The 24,720-nt window shown below is 45.8% G+C and overlaps 1 protein-coding gene across 1 annotated transcript in view; it reads left to right on the forward strand.

Annotated features, from left to right (window-relative positions):
- Window positions 1–4,464: 4,464 nt before the first annotated feature.
- The window catches only part of Pdlim1 (PDZ and LIM domain 1), a 46,156-nt gene continuing 25,900 nt past the window's right edge, over window positions 4,465–24,720 (forward strand). Inside the window, exons 1-2 of the mRNA XM_052712973.1 lie at window positions 4,465–4,828; window positions 23,601–23,752. Of these exons, the coding sequence (XP_052568933.1) occupies window positions 4,733–4,828; window positions 23,601–23,752 (248 nt within the window). The 5' untranslated portion in view covers window positions 4,465–4,732. The remainder of the gene's footprint in view (window positions 4,829–23,600; window positions 23,753–24,720) is intronic.

The raw sequence follows: 24,720 nt of genomic DNA on the forward strand, positions 1-24,720 counted from the left end.
TCCTGAGTGGCCACTTCAAGATTCCCTCCTAAGGAGAACAGGAAGCACGAGAAAAGACAAAGCAGAAGCTTGGTCTCCTGCTCGGTCCTCACCCTTGGGTCTGTCAGCCAACCTTGTCAGCAGCGGGGTACCAGCAAGGGACATGTAAACCTAGGAGCAGAGTTGACTTGAGCAGGTTAGACCGGTGGGCAAAATTGTGTTTGGTTTGCAAGATTCGGAGTTTTCAGTTCTTTTCACGGAAGAGTTGGCAAGTCCCTCAGATGTCATTTGACCAAGTCCCAGGGCAGGTAGTGGGCCTGGGAGACGCGTGCGTGTGCGTAGCTGAGTCCAGTCTTCCTATGAGTTCTGTCCCCGCCCAGGTAGCTAGTGTCCGAGTCGACTGGCAGGTCCAGCCGGGACCACACGCTCCTCCCTCCCCTGGGCTGGAAATGGTCCAGCCCGGGCCCGAGGGGATCAGGCAACAGTTGCGGAACTCCGGGGTCAAGCCTGGTTTGGTCACACCCAACCTGGCCTTAGCCAGGTTCCCTAGGCAAGTCCAGAACTTGTGGAGAGTAAGAGACTGCGTAGACTGAGCCAAACACAGTTCTACACACCCTCTGTCTTTACAGAGACCTTTGACTCAGCAGTGTCCCACGCCCGGGCGTGGGCGTGGCCAGCTCAGCAGAGGCCAGACGCAGAATCTGGACAGCCTCTGCTAGCCTCCTAATCAGCTTTGGAAAGCTTAGGGGTGGGGAGATCCACTGTGTTCTCTCCCTCGGCTTCCTGGGGCCCTGTCTCTCCTCCCTCCCCTTACCCTTCATTCCATTCCTCCTACAGTCTCCTCTTTCTCCAGTATCCAGATGTTTGTTGAAGGGTGTTTAGGACAACAAACTCTATGGAATGCATTACAATAACAAGGCGGTTGAAGTTCGGGGGTTGTTTAAGGCCATCGTGTGGGGCAGGCGTCAAGCTACGGTCTGAGGGAATGTTAGTTGTGGATAAATAAGTAATGGCTTTTAAGGTAAGGCTCAAGTTTTAGGGCCAGCCATGTTTTTTGAATATGTACCTTTTGCTCAGCTATAGACGCTTAGGGAGGGAGGGAGCGCTCAGATAATAAGGTCACCATCCTTCGGAAGATTAGCATTTCTTCTACACCCTAGGAGCTGAAGCCATTTGGTTGATCCTGAATAGCTTTAGAAATTCTCCCTAGCGCAAAGTTATCTTTTGAATTTTTTCGTGTTGTTTTTCCAGCTAAAGTTTTTTTTTTTTAATTATGGCATACAAATAATTTTGTTCCATTCGTTTCACATATTTTAACTTTTGTTGGGGAGTGAACATAAGACCTCCTGTACGTTGGGTAAGGGCTTTAGAGCCACCACCACCCCTTAGGTAGTTTGAAGACACTTTCTGGTAGTGTTCAGGGTTATCATTTTCATGTTGCACACTATTTCATTACATGGTTATAATTCACTTAGCCTCATTTTTGTTATTTGCTGGCTTGACTGAGCTTTTTGACACAAGTAGCTGTAGGCATAGGACTTTTCTTCTTTTAAATCATGCCTTTGGAATCAGTACCCGGAGAGGGTGAAAGCACTGGCATTGTGTAGGGCTTGTTCTGTAGACCTAGACAACAACCGAGGATGTTTAGTAACAAAGTAAACGAGACGGCCTTTACAGATGTCTGGCTAGTGCACCTATATCTGCATACCAACAAAGCTGTGTGGAGTAAAAACATCTTCATACCTACCATGCAACAGATTCATGCAAGCGGGAAATCTGGGGTGACTAAGAGGCAGGCCCTGCCCTTGGGGAGCACAGGAACCAGTGGCCTTTCAACTTCCTCTCACTAGGACACAAAACAGTCAAGACTGCTAAAAAGGTGACATCTGCAGATGCTACCAAATTCTGCAGAGACATAAAGCACTAGTGCCTTCCTGTTTTTTTCCCCCCTTCAATATTGGACACTGAATGCAGTTACTCTTATATATAAACATGGTTATACAGAGCCAGGCATGGTGGCTTATGCCTGTAATCCTAGCACTTGGGAGACGGGCAGGCAAATCTCTGCAAGTTCAAGGTTAGCCTTGGTATACAATGAGACCCTGTCTCCAAACACTAAAACCAAGGGCCAGGAAGATGGACCCATTGGGTAGATTTAGGCTTTTGTCACCACACCTGACCACTGAGTTTGAACCCTGAAATCTACAAGTGGGAAGGAGAGAACTGACTCCCATAAGTTGTCCTACGACCTCCACAGGCAGGCTATGGTATGTGCATGCTTTTACACACACACACACACACACACACACACACACACACACACACACACACACACGTGAAAAAAATCATAATAAATTGCTATTTGAGTGGCTGACTTGAGTTTCATAAGAAATTGTGCAATTACTGTTAGGATGAGATTAAGACAGAATTCCCAACAGTTTCTGAAGTGTCCCAAGACACACATTCCTGTTATTTTGTCCTATGACATGATGAAAAGTGGCATTCTTGGCACTGACAATTATAAAATCAAAATATCTGTCAACTCTGGAAAATGATGAAGCTACCCTATGTCCTTGCATATCAAATATTCAGCCAGGATTTAATTCTTTATGTGTAAAAATAAACAAGCACATTTGCCTCATAGGTAGCAGGTAAATTTGTTTTTGTCATTAATACACAGTAAAATTATGTATATACCAAAGAATAGCCTTAAAAGAATTTTTTGTGTGTATATTCCTGTGTGGGGGTACATATGTGTGGGTGCAGTATGTATGCATGAGTAGGAACAGACATGTGGAGGTTAGAGGACAACCTTGATGTCATTCCTCAGGTACCTTCCACCTTTTGTCTGAGACAGGGTTTTTCATTGGCCTAGAACTTCGCGGAGCAGACTAGACAGGTTGACCAGGGGGTTCCAGGGAGCCCATCTCCACCACCCATCCTGCAGTGCCTGGGATTACAGACTGTCCTGAGCTCAGCCTCTGGCATGAGTTCTGGGGATCAAATTCAGGTTCTCACACATTTAAGTCAAATGCTTTACTGACAGGGTCATTGCCCTAATTTAAAATAAACGGACTTATGTTTTTCAGTAAATGTTTGGTGTATATACCTATTAGACTTACCTATAGACTTGGGGCAATTGTTTTTCTGGCTGAAAAGGAGTTGAAGATGAAAAAAGTTTAAGAAGATCTGATCTACAAAACAGGGTTGAACTTGATTACTAAGAATGAGCAAATCATTCCCAAACATGGGTGTTTGTGCTGGGTGAGGGACCAGGTGATCTTTTCATGTGGAAATCTGTGCACAGAGCTCCACAGAAGGTTGGCCAGAATGGCAAGGACACACAGAAACATTTGTTTTCACAACTTCATTCAACCTGGGTCCAGCTTCTAGAATGAGTGGGAACCAGGAAAACTGGTGTCTCGAGGGAGTCAGTGGTCCTGAGGTTGGCTAATTCATCAAATGATTGTTCTAGCCCGGGAACACAGCAGTGAGCAGTTTGCCAGATAAAAACCCTTCCGGTTTTGAAACTAGTGTTTAGGAATGTGAGTGGAACAAACAAATAAGTAAACTGTAGATTAGACAGGGACCGGAAGAAAATTAAGGCAGGGAAGATAGAGGCGTTTTAGAGAGGATGTTTAAATGGCTCTGAGAAATGGCCTTATTAAGATGATACCTGTACAAAAACAGCCTTGGGATGTCTGGGGAAAGGGTATTCCTGATGAAGGCCTGTGGCAAGGCTAAGAACAGGAGACCTGTGTGGCCAAGGTTGGAGGAGACGAATCACAACAGATTGAAGTCATTCTGACGGTGGCCTTAGAGGTATTCAGGGTGAGCGAACACTCGGTGGACAGCATGAGCTGTGGCTTAGTCTGGTTTGAGAATGTGCTTCTGGGGTAGTTCACAGCAGAAACAGTTAGGAAGCTTAGAACCCAGGAGTGTCTACTCACCGCTTTCCAGGCATTGGCCCACCCGGGACTTCAGGACTTAATTGTTGGGAAGATCAGAACCTGCCTCCAATTCCAACTTCAACAGGGAGGAAAGGTTTCTAGGAAAGTCGTGGAGCCTAATTATAGACCCCTCCCCCATTATAGTCTTATTAGCGTTGGAAAACTTCCAGGGTGCCCCAATGAGCCTGCGAAGCGATTCAGTAGCAACCCTAAATTGCTGTGTAGCCTTAGGGGTGTCTTTTAACCTCGGGCAGCCTCAATTATTTCATCTTTAAGATGAGACTAGAGGGCCTTCCGTCTAAGCGTCACGTGAGAGCACTTGAAAGTACCTCTTAAACCTCTGCGGTTTCCAAAAAGCAAAAGCGAAAACTTCTGACTTCGCTCAGCCCTTTTTGGCTTTTTGCAAAGCACTCTGCGTGGGTTTGCAGAGTCCTCTGTGAGTCGGGACACGGATCAGGTCGCACCTAGCGCGCACTCGGGGCTGGGAGCGGCAGGGCGGCTGTGGATAGGGCGGAGGAGATGCGGAAGGAGGTGCGGGGTTGCTGGGAGGAGCCGCAGAGCCCGACCCGGCGACCTGAGTCTGGCGAGGTACGGCGGACGCTCTAGGAGGAGAGGCGCAGGCCGGGCGGGGCTGCAGCGACACGACCGGGGGCGGATCTGTCCCCGCCCTCGCCCGCGTCCCCGCCCGCTCCAGGATCTCCCAACCCGTGAGGCGCGCTCTTTCTCCGACAGCTGCTCTGGGAGCCCTGCGCGCCGTGCTGTTCCGTGCCTTGCCCGTCTGTCCCCTCCGATTGTGCCTAGAGATGACCACCCAGCAGATTGTCCTACAGGGCCCGGGACCCTGGGGTTTCCGTCTCGTGGGCGGCAAGGACTTCGAGCAACCTCTCGCCATTTCCCGGGTAAGAGTGTCTTGGGACGCGCGTGGGAACAGGGCTCTTCCGTGGGGTGGCAGCGCGCGGCGTTCCGAGGGGAGTCGGGGAGGTCGGAGCCCGGCGGGGATCGCAGCGGGGCGCATCAAGGTGCGCCGAGCGCTGAGCGTTCTGTGCCATTCGCCGCCCCTTCCCCGCCACCTCGCTCCGGGGCAAGCGGGCTCCGTGCGTGCCGCGCCAAGGCCGACGACAGTTTTCCTTCTGCTCCCCGGAAGCGTGGCTCTGCGCGGCACGCAGACGCTCTTTGTGCCCGGGTGTGGAGACTCGGGGCTCTGTGGACCCCGCGCGCTGGGAGTTAGCACGCCCTGCTCTTTAAGGTGGAAGAGTTGGGGAGCGCTGATTGGAAGCAGCAGAAAGTCCTGGAAGGTGAATACAGAGGAGTTCTCTGGAAGGCGAGCGGGATTCTTTTAGCTAAGAACTGAAACAACTATTTTACACTCTTAAGTTTGACCCATAGCTGGCTCTCAGCTTCGTAATGCTTTTCACAGGAAACACTGGAGTTGGGAAACAGCCCCAGATAAACCTCTGTAGTCTCGCCCTGCCTCAGGTGGTTAGATCGCTTTCCTGCCCTCCAGGTTATCTGTGATAAACCCATTTGCTTCTGGAAAAAGCAGTTCCAACCCTGTGAGTGGTGGTGATGATTGAAAAGCTCTTAGCTGGGCCTCATCTCTGGGAGGGCCGGTGGCCCATCGCAGACTGCTAGACCTGTGATCCATAAATGAAATGTAGCCCTCTGTGAGACTGAGGCTCAGTTTTTGAAGGTTCACACTTTGGATGTGTGATCTGGGCCAAACAGGGACTGTTTCCCAGTGCTAGTCAACGTTTTTCGCCCCTTCAGATAGAAGGTGTGTGTGTGTGTGTGTGTGTGTGTGTGTGTGTGTGTGTGTGCGCGCGCGCACGCGTGTGTTACTAAATACCTTCTGATTAAGGAGGGGGGGAAACTACAGCAATGGTTGGCCTAGCGGGACCACATTCTATTCTTTGGTACATTTGCTTGCTGAAGCTGCTGACCTTAAACTTGTTTCCCCAGTCTGGTAAATATACCTCTTTTTCTTAGAGGGGTTCTGGGATGGAAATAGAAATGAAGATCCTGATGGGCCCTCTTAGTTGATGGCCATGCTTCCAGTAGCTGAAGGAGTTAGATGGGAGTTGCAGAAGCGTTTCTGCCTCCTCATTTCTGCCTCCTCTTGACTTTTCTGCCAGCTGTGGAGCTGCTCAGGCTTCCTTACAGCTGGGCTGGGCCCGCAACCGGCTCTTTGACTACCTTACTCCAAATAAGCAGGCAGCCTAGTTTTAAGACTGGGTCTTCCACTTGACCATCTTGTCTTCCAGAGATTTCTTTGTTATTGGAGATGTGAACTGTTTTCCCAGCCTCCAGCCAGGCTTTTCAAGTGTGGGAACTGTGTTTTACACTGTCTGGACCTCTTACACTAGGCCTGCCTCAGGACTGCACTTGTCTGTGAATAGTGTATCCTTGCAGACAGAATACAAATGCTAGCCCACGGAGGGCATTGCCTCTGCACATTTAGAGTTGGTTACCTCATAGTCCAGTTGTTCCCGCTCTTTGTGTCTATAATTAACCTGTCAGTCCTCTCCACTTCCAAGAACTTTCTTTTTAATCAGGGGAGGATATATTGGCAGTCTGTTGGAAGGGTAGTCTTGGCTTGTCATTTTGGCTGCCTCTGAAAGTCTTAACACCAGCTGGGAATATAGCAGAGTGATGCATTCGGCACAGTGTAGAAATGAAGATGGCATGGAGTGGAAAACACACTGAATCCATTGCTTTGGTCCTTCAGGCATTAATTAATTTTACTCCTTTTTTTTTTCTTTTTTGAGATAGACTTATGTATCTCAGGGTGGTTTTGAACTCTGTATGTAGCCAAGGATGACTTTGAACTTCTAATCCTCTTGCCTCCCGCCTTATGAGTGCTGGGATGTATGGCACATGGCAGGTTTATGTAGTGCAGGGGATTGAGCCCAGATGTCATTCATGCTAGGCAAGCACTCTACCAACCGACCTACATCCAAAGCCTCTGATTAATGTATTTTTTTATACTCTACACTCATGTTGAGCCGCCGCCAGGACAAGAAAGATATAAAGTACCAGTAAGCCATAAGCCACGTGTCAAAATAAAGATTAATAAAAATGGCCTAAATATAAGAGTGAGAGCTAGACAATGATAGGCCTGAGCTAATGGCCAAACAGTTTAAATAATGTAAGAGTCCATGTGTTTATTTTGTAAGTGGGCTCTGGAACTGGCGGGACTTGGCGATGGGAGCTGGAGAAAAATTCTCCAGCTACATATATGCCTATGCAAACTCCTCAGACCTGAGAGGATACAGCTCTGGCTAATCTTCATTATGCCTTTGGCAAGTGTTTTAATTGAAAAGTGAAAATAACTCAGACACTGACATTGTGATACTGGCATAATTTACTTGTCTCTTTTCATTGCCTCTGTTCACCTCTTGGGAATGATGAGAAAGTGTTTGTCATAAAGAGAATGTGGCATGGGTGGTCCGGGATCCAGTGTTGGTCTGGAGTCTAGTTCTTACCAAGCGGTATCTAAGGTGAGCACCCAGAGTTTATTTATTTTTTTAATCACTGCAGTGGGGTAACAGCAGCCCTTGGCTACCAGTTAAAGAATGTAGAGTGCTCTGTAAACAGTGAATAATGGTGAGGTGTGAGCGTTGGTAAAGAGCTCTGCCCACCTTCTGGCTGGTGTGTGCTACATTTACTGTTCTGGGCAGATACAGTTTGCTAGTATGTTTTTGTGTAAGTAGACTTTCAGTCTCCACACCAAAGCAAACCATAAAATTAGGCAGAGAGAGGAGTGCCTCTTATTTAAATAACCATGTTTGCTTTCTCTTGCATGAATTATTCTGGTACTGGCTCCAGTCTTTTGTTAGAGTGATGAAGCTGAATAGAACTCCAGAGTTGTGTGTCCTGAAGATACTCTTTTTTTTTTCTAGATGCATTTTCACTGACTGTAAAATGAACACCTGTACAGCCACACCCTGATCAGGATATACAATGTTGGTGGTTCATAGAAGCTCTATGATGTAGTCCTGTCCTGACATCCAGTAATTATTCTGTGCTTTCCTTCATAGTTTTACTGACTAACTAGTTGTCCAAAACACAAGATGCTGAATTTTGCCTGTTTTTAAACAGACTTATATAGAGCATTTTATATAAGTGTGTGTGTGTGTGTGTGTGTGTGTGTGTGTGTGTGTGTAGCTTCTGTTACTCCTTTGTGCTTTCATCTTTGTTTCTGTGAAGAACTTAAATACCACAGCCAAAATTTCTAACTATAGATGGACATAAACTAGTTTTTTTCTATCTAGTATCTCATTTAAGGCTTGCCTTTGACTCCCTGCTGCTGAAGCCACATAGTATTTAACTGCTCTCTGAAATATTTTTCTGTTGGTTCCTGTTCCAACCCTGTGGCTCCTCTGTCTGTGTGTGTGTGTGTGTGTGTGTGTGTGTGTGTGTGTGTGTGTGTGTGTTCCCTCTGTGTAATTTTGAGTTTTCTCTAGTAGCCTTCAAGGGAACCCTTCAGAGAATCCACACCCATGATGAAATGACTTGCTGCTGGGTTTTTCTGACAACTGAAAAAAGACAGGAAGAGGCGGGGCCAGTGATAAGGGATACTCTTAGCTGGCGTTGCTACTTATTTGCCCCTTGAGTCCAGGGGAACCCTTTGCTAAGAGCCTGTGGTTTCAATGTAAGTGTTTGTGCCCTTTGCCCCGAGGACCCCAAGGGGTTGCTTAATAATGGTTACTCTGTAGCCAGAAGGTCTTTTTTTGATTTTCAAGAGGGTTATTTCCAGATTGGAGTAGAGTTTTACGTCATGTCATAAAGGTTGGAAGAGCAGGGCTCATTGGTCAGGTTATAAAAAGGAAGACAAGCCTAAAACTGCCCTGTGTGCATTAAAGGATCTCAGCTAGCTGCATGCTGCATGCATCGTGAGCAGTAAATCACCTCAGAAACATTAGCCACTCAAGCTGATCAAGGCTGACCTGGGGATACAGGAGGCAGAGGCATCCGAAAAGAATGACTTGAGGCGGAAGCTTGAGCCTCCCTTCCCAAACCTCTAGGATATTGACCATGCAGGTTAATTTTCTTTTTAAAAATAGGTTCTGGTTGCTTTTTTAGCTTTAAGATTTATTTTATTATTTTATTATATAGCTGTTTTGCCTGCGTGTATGTTTGTGAACTGTGTGTGTGCCTTGTACCCATGAAGGTCAGAAGAGGGTGTTGGAGCCCCTGGAACTGGAATTATAGGTGGTTATGAGCTGCCATGTGGGTGCTGGGAATCAAACCCAGGTCCTCTGCAAGAGCAATAAATGCTCTTTGCTATGGAGCCAGCGCTCCAGCTCCGTGCTGGTTAATTTTGATGAAGACTGAAGGAGGGACAATGACTTTCAGACATCGCATCTTGGTGGTACTCTCCTGGGCTGATCAGGACTGGGCAAGGCACCCAGTGGTTGCTGCGTCGGGCCCAGTTAAGGCTGACTCCCAAGCTGCCTCCTTCCCTCCAGGCCATGACTTGCAGATGTTCTGTGGAGGACAGCAAGGCTGGTATCTTTGTTTAGATGGGAAGTCCACGAGCCTGCAGGTTAGGTCATTGGTTTTCATTTACATGTTTTAGAAAAAAGTGACTCAACTGCTTCTTAACTTCCTCGTAACAGAGTGATTGGTTATAAGCGAACAAAAGTGCCTAGGTTATAAAATTAACTTTTAAAGCATGATTTATTTCTAATGGGTCTGGGTGGTGGTGGTGGTGGGGGAACTGAGGGGGAGAGGCTGAAAGGATGGGACCTGGAACTGGGTTCAGTGTGGGGATTCAAGCAGAGCTGTTGTTTAGGCAGCTCAGCAGGCGACCCTGTGACCCTGTGCAAGTCATGTTCCTTCTTTGTAAATAAGAGGATAGATGGCTCAGAGGTTAAGAGTGCTTGCAGCTCTTCCAGAGGACTGGAGTTCAGTTCCCAGCACCCGTGTCAGGTCTCTCACAACTGCCTGTAACTCCAGCTCCAGGGGAACACACTCTTCTGTCTCCTCCTGGGACATCAGCACACACAGCAGGTGGGTGGGGGAAGCAAATCAATTGTATTCGGACCCTTTGAATAACAGAGCCCAGCATCTCTCACAGCATTACTTGTGCCTTCAACTGTAAGTTGATTGAGAAAATGTGCCATAAATTCAGGCGTAGTTTCAGATGGACTTGTATTGCTAATTATAAAAGCATACCTGTCATAGACACAGAAAAGATTCACATGAGAAATATTTATCTTATCTCCTTGCAGTAATCAGAGTACTTAAAATATATACAGTAGGCCTTTTTTATATGAAAGACACTGCTCTAAGTATTTAATATCTTCTGTCAGTGAGTCTCATGAATAACTTGTGAGGTAGGTACATTGAAGGCCCTCATTTTACAGATAAGGACACTGAAGCATGGGAATGTTCCCTGCCTATGCCATACAGCAGTGAGTGGCTGGGCCAGCTAGCTCCAAGGCCTGTAAAGTCAGATATTTTAATAACTACTAATACGTTTATTATGATCTGCTAATCACTGTCTTCCATACACTCTACAACCCATGACCAGAGTGAATTCAGGACCAGAGTGTACTGCCCAGCAGGCTGCCAGCCAGGTAGCTTCAGTCACCATTCTGCCTCCTGATAAGCCATGAAAATGAATATTGTATTGCCAACAGTGTTATTCAGTGCAGACCTCCAGGAAAATCTAGTGCTGGTTCAAGCCTCCGTGTGAAGAGCAGGACCCTCTTGGGCTTCTTATCCGAGAGGCTTTTGCATCTGTGAGGATTGGCTGGGATGCCTGTGTTGTTGCCAGTAAGCTTTAGCTCAGAGCATCCTAGGAAGGAGCATGGCCCCTCCTTGACCCTTCAGACAGGCCTGAAGTCACAGCCTCACCTGGGAGAGGTTTTATTTGTTCTGGGGTCCTAAACCCTTGTGGACACTGAGAACGGAAGAGCAGAGGCGTGAAGAGCTGGTTAGAGAAAGGTTTGTTTGGGTGCTTTTGTAGGGGATCTGGGGACAGTTTATGGCACATGAACATGACCAGATGCATCTGTGACAGATGGGCCAAGTTCAAAATGCAGTATACCTATGTGGTGGTTTGAATAAGAATGGCCCCCATAGGCTTATATATTTGAATGCTTAGTCACCAGGGAATGGCACGATTTAAGAAGGATTAGGAGGTGTGGTCTTGTTGGAGAACATGCCACTGGGGATGGACTTGGAAGTCTGAAAAGCCCGCGCAGGCACCCAGTGTCTCTGTTTCTCTCTGTCTGTCTCTGCTTTGTGGATTAGGATGTAGCTCTCAGCACAGTTCCAGCACCCTGTGTGTCGCCATGCTGGACTAAACCCCTGAAACTGTAAGCGAGCCCTCAGTTAAATGCTTTCCTTGGTAAGAGTTGCCGTGGTCATGGTGTCTCTTCATAGCAATAGAACAGTGGCTAGGACAACTTACAAAAACCTGAGACAAAAGTGTTAGTAGTTTGTGTATGGCTCGGTTGTACTGTTTTTAGCTTCCTAGTGGATGGAGTGGACACTCATCAGTCACAAGGTCTGTGGTGTACACAGCACATTCCCTCCTTGGTACTACCATAGGCACGAAAACCAACACACTGGCCTTGTAAGAGGTCACCTTCTGAACAGTGCTTCAGAGTGTCATTTTTATAGATGCTATATCAAATCCATTAGCTACTATGTAAGATCAGCTAATAAGGACATAGGTATGACTTATGTAAAATGCAGATGCCTAAATGCACGTGATGCAGAGATGATTTACATTATTAAAAGTATTATGAAGGGATCATACTTCTAAAAGATAAAATATAATTCTAGTCAGATAATTAATAGAAATGACTCCATTTAAATATCAAGAGTCATGCTTGGGAACTTCCCTGTGGCAAATTTTCTAATAGCTTTGAATTAAAAAAATAGGTTTTTTTTTCAGATTTACCTATTTCATTTTATATGTATGAGGGTTTTGCCTGCATGTACATATATGCAACATGTGCATGCCTGGTACCCACTGAGTTCAGAAAAGGGTGTTGAACTGAGCTTGGATCCTCTGCAATACTGAGCCTCTCTCCTGCCCCAGTAGTCCTACATTTTAAATAATTCAGATGACTACTAACAACAGTAATGTGTAGGCAAATGCTGATTGAGTCATATGACATAAAACCCCACAACAATGGTGAAGGTGGGTGGTGCACGTAAGGTGCTTAGTGCTGTGATAACCCATAGCAGGCATCAGGATGTGGCAGGCTGTTAAAGAAGTTTTCATGGCAGCTGCTTTCTTTTTTTTTTTTTCAGTAATTAAAAAGTTTTTCCTTTCAAAAATTATTTTATTATTTTATGTGTATGGTGTTTTGCCTGCATATGTATCTGTGCACTGTGTGTGTGTCTGGTGGCCCTGGATCCCCTGGAACTGGAGTTACAGATGGTTGTGAACTGCTTATGTGGTTGCTGGGAATTGAACCCTGGTCCTCTGGAAGAATACCCAGTGCTGTTAACCACTGAGCTGTTTCTTCAGTCCCAAAGATTGATTTTATTTTTAATTATGTATACGTGTGTGTAGGAGGGGGGAATGTAAGTATGGGTGAGTGCAGATATCTACAGAGTCCAGAAGAGGGTGTCAGATCCCCATGTAGCTGGAGTTAGAAGCAGTTGTGAGCTGTCTAAGATGGGTGCTGGGAACCATATTCTGGTCCTCTGTAAGAACAGTATCAACTCTTAATCCATGAGCCAGATCTCCAGCTCTGATACTGTTTTGAACCCTTTTTTTTTTTTTTCAAGACAGGGTTTCTCTGTGTAGCTTTGCGCCTTTCCTGGAACTCACTTGGTAGTCCAGGCTGGCCTCGAACTCACAGAAATCCGCCTGGCTCTGCCTCCTGAGTCCTGGGATTAAAGGCGTGTGCCACCACCTCCCGGCTGTTTTGAACCCTTTAAGAGTACCTTTTCAACAACCTAATGAGATCGCTATGGTTGTCAATTTCATTTAATCAGTGAAGGAACAGAAACAGCCAGAGTAGTCTGCAAAAGTGAATGTCAGGTTTTGGTTGTGGGCGGCAGTGGTTAGAATTGCTTTAAAGCATGCATAGTCATTGTAGGCTTTTGGACACTTGAGAATTGATGTCTCTTACTGAGAGATTGGGGTATTCTCTTTACTGGCAGCTCTTTTCGCCTTTCTGTCTTCAGAATGGTGATTACTTGGACCAAGAAAGCAGCCAGTCTCTCTGAACTTCCATCTCTGTGAACTGACTTTCTTTCACACTGTGCATGAAGGGAGCTGGGTTAGGACACAGCTCATCTACAAGCACCCAGCCTACTTAATTGCCTCATTTCCGGAGAAAGTGGTTATAGACTAACCAAGAACATTTTGAAGTCGTATTGTTTCAGGCCAGCCTATGTATCCTCATGCAGTGTTTGTGGCTTTGATGTGGCTTCAGGGTCTGGGTGGCAGCCTGGACCCACAAACTGCAAGCCAAGAGAGACCCAGGGAGGAGTTCACATTCAGCATTTAAATGTGGCAGGCGGCCTGCTTTTGTGTTACCCCACATCCAGTTTAGACTGTCAAATTTATACCTAAAAACACTGACATGGCCGTTAGATCAAGAGACTGTGCTTAAAGGTCTGCATGCCATTGCAATGGAACTTGCATTTCGTGTTTTGTTCGTCCGGAGATGCGTCATCGTATTTATGCTTCCTTTCTCACTTTGTTCTGCATGGATGTAAGGCAGTTTACAACACCAAAAACAGATACTTCTGATATTTAAAACACAAGGACATACTTAAGATTTAACGAAATGTTTGAAACATAGAAGCAGAAACAGCAGTGTTTCAGAAATGTTAAATCAGTTGGTTTCTGTAATTGCACACTGAGTTTAGCTGTGACTTTTCTGGTCAGGCCAAAATGGGAACCATGTTGAGTGTGTTAGACATCTGGGCTGACATATCTTTTATAATACTTGACTTCAGTTTTTTCTCAGAGGTTGACCAGCATTGATAGGGCTGTTTTCTCCCTCCTGCCTTCCCCTCCTTCTGTCCCTCCCTCCCTTCCTCCCTCCCTCTCTCCCTCCCTCTTTTCCTCCCTCCCTCCCTCTATCCCTTTCTCCCTCCTGCCCCCTCTTCTTCTGTCCCTCCCTTCCTTCTCCTCTCCCCTCCCCTTCCCTTCTTCCCTCTCTTCTTTCTTTCTTTCTTTCTTTCTTTCTTTCTTTCTTTCTTTCTTTCTTTCTTTCTTTCTTTCTTTCTTTCTCTCTCTCTCTCTCTCTCTCTCTCTCTCTCTCTCTCTCTCTCTTTCTTTCTTTCTTTCTTTCCTTCTGTTATAGTGAGAGAGACAGAGAGAGAGAAGTACCATTCTAACTGGTGTCTTCAGAGGGGCTCCCATGTGCAGGAGTGTAAGTCCTGCAGGTTGTTTCTTGGGAGCTGGACTTTTAGGTTTAAGTGTTTATTGTCTGTCTAGTAATTTAACTTCATTCAGGAAGACAGTGTTGGGAAAAGAAGTAGTCAACAGCCCCCTTGAAGTTTCCAAACCCAGTGAGCATCAATTAGGCTTTGCTGGGATATGGAAAAAGCAGAGGTTAGGGGCTGAGGGTATAGCCTGGTAGTAAGAATGTATGCTTAACATACCAGAGACCCCTGGTTTTGCCTCCAGGACAAAATAAAGCGAACGAGTGCATGAGTATTTCTGGATCATTCTGCGTTGATTTGAGATGGAGTGAGCTCTGTGTGTATTTTACCCCCTCCCTTCAGGGTATGTGGTAGGTAAGAGGTTGGAAGTCAGTACCACGTCCTTGCAAAGAAAGTTCTGAGCTATTGGTGAGCTGGGTTGATTTCTGGTCCCAGGTTTAGTAGCCAGCTCCAAGGGGCAAATGTTGTGTAGCAATGGGGAAATTGACCTGCAGCCCTAGCCCAAAGGGGAAGTTAGAAAATTATTTGAATAGAGAGCTTTTTTTTCCTTCAAAGGGGAGAGGGGAAAAATTATCAGTGCCTCAGAACATATAAAACAATGACAGATGCTTGGTTGAAACTCTCACATTGTCATAGGGCAACAATTAATTTATCATCTAGTATGGAACTCCTATTTTTTTTCCTTCTCTTGTTCCAAGGTCTTCCTTGGTTGCCTAGGCTGGCCTTGAATTCATGATGGGACCCAGAATGGCCTTCAACTTTGATTTGGTGTCATGAGTGTTGGGATTGTAGGTGTGCACTATCACTTCAGGCTGGCTGGAACACTTGAGAACAAAATGGGGTGATTTCCATGGTTAAGAGGCAATAGGTTACTGACCTGGGCAAACAAAGGTGTCTGGTAATCCTATCTAGGAAATATTTCTTTTCTTCGGTGCTGGGCATTGAACCCAGGGCTTTATCATCATGGGGTCGCCCCTTAGCCTATCATAAAGGGCTTTACTTGTAATTGTGCTTTGCACAGCCTTGAGCTGAGCCTTCAGTCCCAAGCTCATTTGTATGTGAGACCCAGGAAGCAACTAGAGGCTGAGTCTGAAGTAGTGAGATGAATCACTGTAGGAGTGATGACAAGTAGTGCTGGTACTGGGTTTCTGTGCTGGGCAGTTAGAGCATGATGGGGCTTGTGGCTAAGTGGGTGGTATGTTTCTCATTGAGAGGGACCAAGTTTCCTCAGCTGATGCTGATGGTTGCCATATAGAAATCTAAGGCCCACAATTGCCAGATTTTTCACAAGCTTAGAATCTTTGGGTTTATATGAAATTTACCAGTATGTGATTTAAATTAAAACTAATACAAAGCAGTCTCAATTGCGGGCCCGATTCACTTGATGGGCTCAGCTTTCAATTTCAAATGCCGAAAGTTAACGCCTCCAGCTACTAGTGAAGTTTGGATTTTAGGTAGGACCTTCCAAAGATCCACTAAGGCAGTGGTCCTCAACCTTCCTAATGCTGGGACCCTTTACTACAGTTCCTCTTGCTGTGGTGACCGCCAACCATAAATTATTTAGTTGCCATTTCATAACTGTAATTTTGCTGCTGTTATGGATTGTAATGCAAATATCTGATATGTAGGATATCTGATCAGGGCCCCCAAACGGGTTGCGACTCACAGGTTAAGAACTACTGCACTAAAGAAATGGCTAAGCTAGGGGCTGAGTGAGTGATCTCTGGAACGGGTTCAGTTTGAATTGTCATTAGAAAGTATGCTGGCTACTTTTATGTCAACTTGACACAAGCTAAAGTCATCGGAGAAGAGAGAACCTCAATTAAGAAAATGCCCCCCCCCCACCCCGCCCGTAAGATTAGGCTTCTGGCAAGCCTGTAGGGCATTTTCTTAATTAGTGATTGATTAGGGAGGGCCCAGCCCACTGTAGGTAGTGTCATCCCTGGGCTGGTGGTCCTGAGTTTATTAAGAAAGTGGGCTGAGCAAGCCAGTAAGCAGCACCACCCCTCTATGACCTCTGCATCAGCTCTGCCTCCAGGTTCCAGCCCTGTTTGAATTCCTGTCCTGGCTTCCTTCAGTGATAGACTATAATGTGGAAGTATAAGTCAAATAAACCCTTTCCTTCCCAACTTGCTTTTTCAGTCCTGGTTGTCTCATTACAGCAATAGGAACCCTGAGTCGGAAAGTATCCATCCAGTGAGGTACAGCTAATGGTCTCTAGCCGTCTCCTCACAGTAACTGGACACAGCGAATACTGTGTGGTAATTTCATTGTTTCCAGATAAAATACAGGGTTCTCACAGCCTGCTCTCCGCATCTCCAGTCTCATATCCCCCTGCCCTCCCTTTGCTCCCTCGGTTTCATCTCTGCAGTTCACAGACTGTTCTTGAGACTTAGTCTACTCTTTCCCACCTCTTTTGGGGCTTTGTGGTTTTAAACAGCACCACCTTTAGGGAGTCATTTCTGTAGCCGTGTGTGTGTGTGTGTGTGTGTGTGTGTGTGTGTGTGTGTGTGTGTGTGTATGTGTGTGTGAACGTGGATGTGCAGGTACAAGAGCACAGGAAGGCATCAGGTGTCTTCTAGTACTCTTAGCCTTATTCCTTTGAGGCAGGGTCTCTCCCTGAACCTGGAGCTTATCTCCCCATCCTAGGTTGACAGCCAGCAGAAATCTTCCTGCCTGCACACCCCCTCTCCTCCCACAGTGTGGGGGTGGTGGGGTTTGCAGGTCCGCAGCAAGACCCTATCAGTCTTGTCACAGAGGTGCTGGCATCCAAACTCACATCTTCGTGGTTGTTCAGTAAGCACTCTTAACCACTGAGCCTTCTCTCCAGCCCCATCATTAGCCTTTGGATGGCCTTGTAGCTTCAACATGTATCATTTAACATTTCTCATCGGCCCGTCTCTCCAGGGACTGTGAGTTCCTTGGTAATAGGCTCTGCCCTTTTCATAGAACGTGGTTCCTGGAGCTCACAACTATGAGCTCTACATTTCTTGAGTTCGGAGCACTTGCTCTGTTTTGAGTCATCTCAGCAACCCTCACAGCAGCCTCCTGAGTCAGGACCACTGAAGAGTGAGCCACACAGAGACACTGAATCCCAACCACAGGATATCAAGTCCTGGCCCCCTGCCTCTAGAAGTTCTATCTTAACCTACAAGCTGCTCCATCTTTCAGAATATGCGTGGGGATGTGTGATGAGTGAGTGAGTGAGTGAGAAAGGAAGGAGCCAATGTCACAAAGGAGGGGGTTAGCTTTTACTTGTGAGTATGTCTCATTGAAGAACTAGGGAGAGCTATACCACAGTTCTGTTTTGCACTACTTAAACTGAAGTTAAAACCTTAGCAGGTTTTGAAGGCATCTTAGGAATACAGAGTATAGAGTCAGTGTGCTAGGTGATGGCCTCCAGGTAAGGAATGGCCATCTGGGACTGGGGGTGGGCCCAAGGATGAACTCAACTTGAGTGACTACTACAGAAACCAGAAGAACATTCTTTCTTTAATAGAAATTGTTGCACCCAAGCCACACTAGTTTTTATAGCAACAGTTGTGTGCTCTGGTTGCATGATCTCTGGGGGGAAAGAGCTGACTGAGGGATTTTGGGGGATGTCCACTTAACTAAATGGGTCTGGTTTTTTTGGAGGGAAGTATCGGATTTCTTTCTTTCTTTTTTTTTTTTTTAGAAATTGAAGCTGACTCCATCATGAGCTGGTTCTGATGGAATTTGATGGCTGCTAAGAAATTAGGCTAGACACAGTGGTGTAGCGGACCCTGAAGCCTGCCCTGGCTTGCTACTCACCAGCTGAGTCACCTTGAGCAAGCTGCTTAACCCTTGTTCCTCCATTTCCTCATCTTCAATGATGCAAATAACATTGCCTGCCTGATAGCATCATGAGAGGATCATAAGCCAACCCTTACTAACCACTTAGACTGCACTTGGCATAAAATACACACTCATTAATGGTGGCCACTGTTAGAACTGAGGTTCATTGTGGTCGAGTAAGTATGTGGTAAGGAGTCCTTCATTCAGGACAGGAACTCTCCAGCAGCAAGATCCAGGTCTTCTCACATGCAGCCGTTTTCCGTTTTGTCTTATAATTGGCATGTTGGATAATGGGTGGGTCTCTGGGCCACAGCTCAGTGCAGAGCAGGGGAGCTGTTGTCTCATGCCTGGGAGGCACCTGGCCAACAGGGTTTTATGGCACTCCAGTTCTTTGTATAGAAGGCCATGGCAGATGCACCTCTTAAAATTCTAGGTTTCTTTTCAGCTCTGACAGTGGGCTTACGGTCTCTGCCATGGTATTGCACTGAAGTAAAAAAGGGTAGAATTTGTGAGGGGTTCTGTGTTAAAACCAGGCATCAGCCTTCAGCTATGTGAACTTGAACTACTCACAGCATCTCTCTAGTCCTGTTTCTAAAATGCTGCTAATATATGCTTGCCCATCTAATCTATGTGAGCTCCTTATTTTTATTTTAAACATATCCTTTGAATAGGCTCTGTAAAGGTAAGTACTGTGATTTATTTGACTTACCACTCTCTCATCTTTTTTTTGAGACAGGGTCTCAGGTAGCCTAAGTTGGTTTTAAACACATTGTGCAGCCACGGATAACTTTGAATTTCTGTCTTCTGGTCTCCACCTCTCAAGTGATACCAAGTCCAGTTTATGTGGCATTGGGAATCAGTCCTAGGTTTTGTACATGCTAGGTGAGCACTCTACCTTTTGGATTGTATCCCCAGCCCCAACATTTTAAAAAAAGAGATGGCTCATAAAAGAACATTATTCCATCAGAGCCTGAGCTGATGATCTTTTGTAATTTCCAAAACTTTCCTTTGGCAAAAAAAAAAAAAAAAAGAAAGAAAAAGAAAAAAGGAAATCAGATTGAAGGATAGGCTGGGTAGGTCCAAATTACTCAGGTGTGGGGCTCCTAGGACTGGTTTTAGCTTGTCTAGGGCCTGTTGGGATGTTCTCTGCAGAAATGCCACTCCCACAAAACAGTTTGAACCAAATGCTGGAAATTCCAGACTTCTTAGCAATTGAACATAAAATGTAAAAAGAAATCTTCTATTTTTAAGTCCAGGATAGTTATTTTAAGAGAAACAGTTACTTGATTTTTTTTAAAAAAAGTACATTGTTGAATATTTTGAATTATTCATTTCAAATAGTAAAATATGTGTGTGGGCAGAGGTGGTCAGTGCCCTGCTCTATCACTCTCCACCTCATCCCGTCCAGACAGAGTCTCTCTCTTTAAAATTGAAAATAAAGTTATTTTTATCCTATGTATTCTCATCACTGTTTCCCCTCTCTCCTCTCCTCCCAGACTCTTTCCAACTCCTCACCCTTCTCTTTCTACATCTTCTTTCTCTCTCAAGAAAACAGACGAATAAAAAGACAAACAAGGAAAATAAAAGAAAACAAACAAACAAAAAAGAAACTAAGAAAGAGCAGGAGAAATGCATATGCATGCACACACACCACACACACACACACACACACACACACACACACACACACACACTAAAAACTCAAAATTAGAAACCGTAATATATAAGCAAAAACCAGTAACGTTAAAAAAAAAAAATGCCCAAACAAAGCAATGTGAGACAAAAACTCCAAAAATACCTTTGAGTTCATTTCATTTTAAGTTGGCATCTCCTGCTGGACGTGGAACAGCCCTTAAGTATGGTTTGTATACACAGTGACTCCCTTGGAGAAACTGCTTTTTTTCTTTGTAAGCAGTTGTTAATTGGAGATAGCTTCTTGGTTAGGAACAGTTGGACCGTCTGGTTTGGACCTGTGTATCAGCTCTGTTGTGTCTGGAAGACTCTGTTTCCTTGGTATCATCCATGCCCTCTGGCTCTTAACGATCTTTCTACCTCCTCTTCCACATAGTTCCCTGAGCTCTAAGAGACAGGGTCTCTTCCTGAACCTGGAGCTCACCAGTTTTTAGTTAGCTGGCTGCCGGAAGCCTCAACAATCCTATTGTGTCTCCCCACTACCTGAGCTTTGGAGTTATAGGGTGCAGCCACACCCAGCTTTTCCATGGCTTTGAGGGACCTGAGTTCAAGTCCTCATGTTTACACTGAAAGGCCTCTTACCCAGTAGGTAATCTCCCCAGCTCTTGATAACATCTTTAACCACAGTGGGTATTTTAATTTGAATCATTCATTGATTATTTATTTTGAGCACCGGACTATCGTGTGATAGGTGCCATAGACTGGGGGTCAGGGTTGACTCAGAAGGGTAATTTCAGTAGAGACTTGAGAGGCCAGAAAAGTCAATCAGGCAGAGTTAAGAATACTGAGTTGGAAAAACACTTGAGGAGGAAGCTAGAGCTTAGTGGGGAGGTAGCCCGAGGGGAGGGCCTTGCTAGAGGGTTTCTGGGTTATCCTAAAGGGAACTGCGCTGCTCTTTTATACTGCTATATTTGATCATAAATAAGTGGCTTTGGATGGTGTTATTCTCTTAGTCTTCTAGCTAGTCTGCCTGGAGATAGAATTTGCCAGTCCAGAGCCATTATCAATCCCAACTAAAGGGATACTTAGGTAGGACTGTTAAAAGGTGAGCCAGCGGCTGGAGAGAGTTTGAGGCCAGCCTGGGATACATAAGACATTCTCCAAAAGCATCAAACAAACAAACAAAAAGCAAAGCTCTGCATTGTCATTTAGAAAACATGGACTGAATATGGTATAATACCAGGTCAGCCTGTGTTTTTACTGCCTCACGGAGTGACTCAGATGAGCTTCCGATTGCTGACTGGGAGGAAGGCCTATGTCAGATATCTCACTCAGTGGCTGCCTGGAGCACAGCTCTTATTTGGTGAGAGTGAGATCTCTGTAAACACATGATGGGAGAGTGGGAGAGGAAGGTTAGGAGGTCAGGATCTCTGTACTGGTTCCTCGTCTTCACATTCCAGGGGAGTTTTGTCTGGTAAAGCCAGAACATGTTCAAGCTAGAAGGGACCTCAAGGACTAACTCAACCCCTCATTTTGTGGGGTCAGGGTGCCAATGAGGGATGGGCCATGGCAGTGCCCCCACACCAGCAGCCCTATGAGGGCTAGCGTTTTCTGTTTGAGGAAGGCTATTTGGGAACAGGGCTGTGGAAAACGGAGGCTTTGGGCCTTAGTCCTGTATCCTGATTTGGCATTTTGAAGAACCAGCTTATGGGAACAACCTGTGGTTTGCAATATCTTCCACTAGCTCCCAGGAGCTATGGGGGTGCCCAAGAGGAAGCCAGAGCACTTTGGGCACCAGGGGTCTGGAGGTGTACCATTCTGCCCCTGGGTTCCCATTCAGGATGGCCTTTTAATATCATACAGTCATGGACAGACCCCGGGGTGATGATAGTAACACTTTGGTATATCCTGACCGAGAAACTATCCAATAGCAGTTATTCTGAGGCCAGTGCTGCTTCAAAATGAGTGCCGTTCATCACCCCAGCATCTGTGTTCACTCGAAAAACCATTGTAGATCTGTGTGGGGGCACATTTACTCTGTCCACAGGGAATCCTTAGTAGGCAGGTGGACTTAAGGGCCTGTGATAGTGACTAACTGTCCACCCCAGGCATCTGTGATCTACACATTTGGAACTACTAGTCTGGAAGCATCAACTTGCAGAAAATCAGCCACCTATAGGGAAGGATCCTAACCATGGCCAACTTCCTGGTGCAAACCCATGCTACCATATTTAAAAATTATCTTCATTGCTTGCTTTTTTTTTTTAATCGTAAAAGTAGCTCAAGCTCATTGTAAAGAAACTAACATGTTACTGAAATTTTAGCTGTGAGCAATTCCAGTTTTGTCTGTGCTCTTAATTTATAACATATGCTAAGATTTTATAGAAATAGAAGTTCTTGCTAAATGTGCGAGTTTCAGAAAATGTGTTGGTACAGGAGAGCAGGCCCTGCACCCTGTCTAGGCAGCACACTAGAGCTGACCCTGTTGGCAGGGACACCGGGGAGCTGACCCAGGGAGCATGAGAGCAGGAGAGCTCACCGCCGCTCCCCCCACCATATACCCCCAACAGCAATCAGACTACTGCACCTCGCCTGGGTAAAACAGTAGAACTGGCCCTGGTGGTGGGAGTATGGGTGAGCCAGACCTGAGGACCAGAGAGCAGGAGAACTGGCCCCACTCACTCCTTGCTGCAGGCTTCATTGGGTGAGCTAGTAGGGGGGCAGTGCTGGAGAGCTCACCCAGGTAGTGAGGATGAGAGAAAGCTGGCGGACTAACCAGCCCAGCTACCACCCAGGCTCAGAACCAGGGCTATGAGTTAGCCCACTCCAACATCCACCTCATCTATGAACTGCTGGAGCATGTGAGGGGGCCGAACCTACAGATCAAAAACTTCAGAATCTCCACGACACAGGACAACAACAGGATATCCAAGAGGAGCCCCAGTGAGGGCCCATTATTGGTAGTGTAGCAGAAGCCAGAGGCCTTGAACCAGACCAATGACTCATTGCAGTGAACACTTGCAAGTAAAGATGTATGGACTAAAGGGTAAACTGTGTTACTCGTCAAGCTTCATGATGAGATTTCTTCTTCTTCCCCCTCCTCCTCCTCTTCTGTTTGTCTGTTTTGTGGTTTTTCTTTTAAATTTTATTTTGGTTTGTGTGGGGAGGTTGTAAGGGCAGAGGGCAGACGTGAGGGGATGGGGAGATAAGTGGGATTGGGATGCATGATGTGAAATCCACAAAGAATCATTAAAAAAAAACCAAACAACCACAACCACCACAACAAAAGAAACAAAAATGTGTTGGTGACTTATTTTGAGGTCAGAACGCTGAGTGAGCCTCAAGGTTTGAGTCTGCAGTGGGCTGGCTGGATGGCTAGTAATGTACTAGTTGGGTGATCCTGGGTGGGTTGTCAAGCTTTCTAAGCCCAGTTGCTGGTGTTCACTCTCCTTTCTCACGTGGTTGTTGTAAGGGGACAGTCACATACACCAGAGGACTTGGTAAATGGTAACAGATTGTATAAACATGACAGATCGCTGGTGGTTAAATTATGATTTTGGCACACTTTTTTGAGCACTTCTGACCCTGCTCTTTCTTTTTCTTTCTTTCATCCTTGCAGGGTCTTGTTATATATCCCAGACTGTCCTCAAACTCACTACACGTAGCTCAAGCTAGCCTCAAATTTTCTCCTGCTTCAGCTTCCTCAGAGCTGGAATTATAGGTGTGTGCCACCATGCCAAGCTCTCCTTTTTCCATGCTTTGATCTTTATTAGTGAATACTTAACCTGATGGTGTTTACTCACTGCTTTTCCTGGAGACGGATGGTAACTGATGCGCTCTCCTCCCTGTTACCAGGTCACTCCCGGAAGCAAGGCTGCTATAGCTAATTTATGTGTTGGAGATTTAATCACAGCCATCGATGGAGAAGACACCAGCAGCATGACACACTTGGAAGCTCAGAACAAAATCAAGGGCTGCACAGACAACATGACACTCACAGTATCCAGGTGAGGCTGTGGAAGTGTTAGTTCATTCCCGATGGACCAGAAGCTGTTTGTGGACAGCGTCTGCCTCCCCCATCTCAGAAGCCCTGGTGCTTCCCCGGCTCTGTGCTGTGCATGAAGAAAGCACTCCGGGAGGTGTGTGGCTTCGGACCTTGAGGTTGCTCGTTTCTTCTCATTATCTAGGCCTCTTTCTCTTAAGTTACCACATTTTTACTTGATCTGGCACAACTATCGGCAATCCTGAGGAGGTAAAATGAAATGGAAGTGTCTTCCTGAGGACCTCTGAGTATCAACTTAGGATGGTGTTGGACCCTGAATAGTGGGTGGTGTGTCATGAGGTCGTGCAGCAGGGAAGGACCTGAGCCTGTTAGACAAAGTGCACGACACTGAACAGGCAGGCGAAGAAAGCACCTTGGAAGCTGTAATTAGGGTAGAATTTCCATTCTTCTTTCACTTGCTCTTGGAAGTGGCTCTATGGAGCCAAGATGTCAGGAGTGATTGGTTCAGCTTCTAGTGGCTTCCTAGTTCCTGTTGGATCAAGTTCAGCTTCTTTTTGCTGTGCAAACCTGCTTTATTTAATGGCTCACTAACCTTAGCTTTTACAGCTCTTCAGCAGGTCCTCATCTGTGAAGTACACTTTGTGACCCCTCCCCCTACTTGTGCTATAGAATTGATAGACAGACCAAGAGTGGATGAGAGATGCCAGAATATTTTGTTCCTTTCAGAGCTCCACTTACTCTGTGGGAGGCGAACTGTTTCATTATGATTCCTTCAAAAACACATTGACCCTTTGTTCTTGTCTCTTGCTCTGTCTCAGCCCATGTAGTCTCCTTCAAACTCATGTTCAAGTCATTCATGCATTGATTAGTAGGTTCTTTTTTTTTTTTTCCTTCTCATTCACTTGCCAACACATTGTACAGGTGTGTCTGATAATTGTCTGGTTACTATGACAAATACAAAGTAAAGTATAA

This window comes from Peromyscus californicus, unplaced genomic scaffold, assembly GCF_007827085.1.
Source record: "Peromyscus californicus insignis strain IS unplaced genomic scaffold, ASM782708v3 Scaffold_4__1_contigs__length_199733344, whole genome shotgun sequence".
NCBI lineage: Eukaryota > Metazoa > Chordata > Mammalia > Rodentia > Cricetidae > Peromyscus > Peromyscus californicus.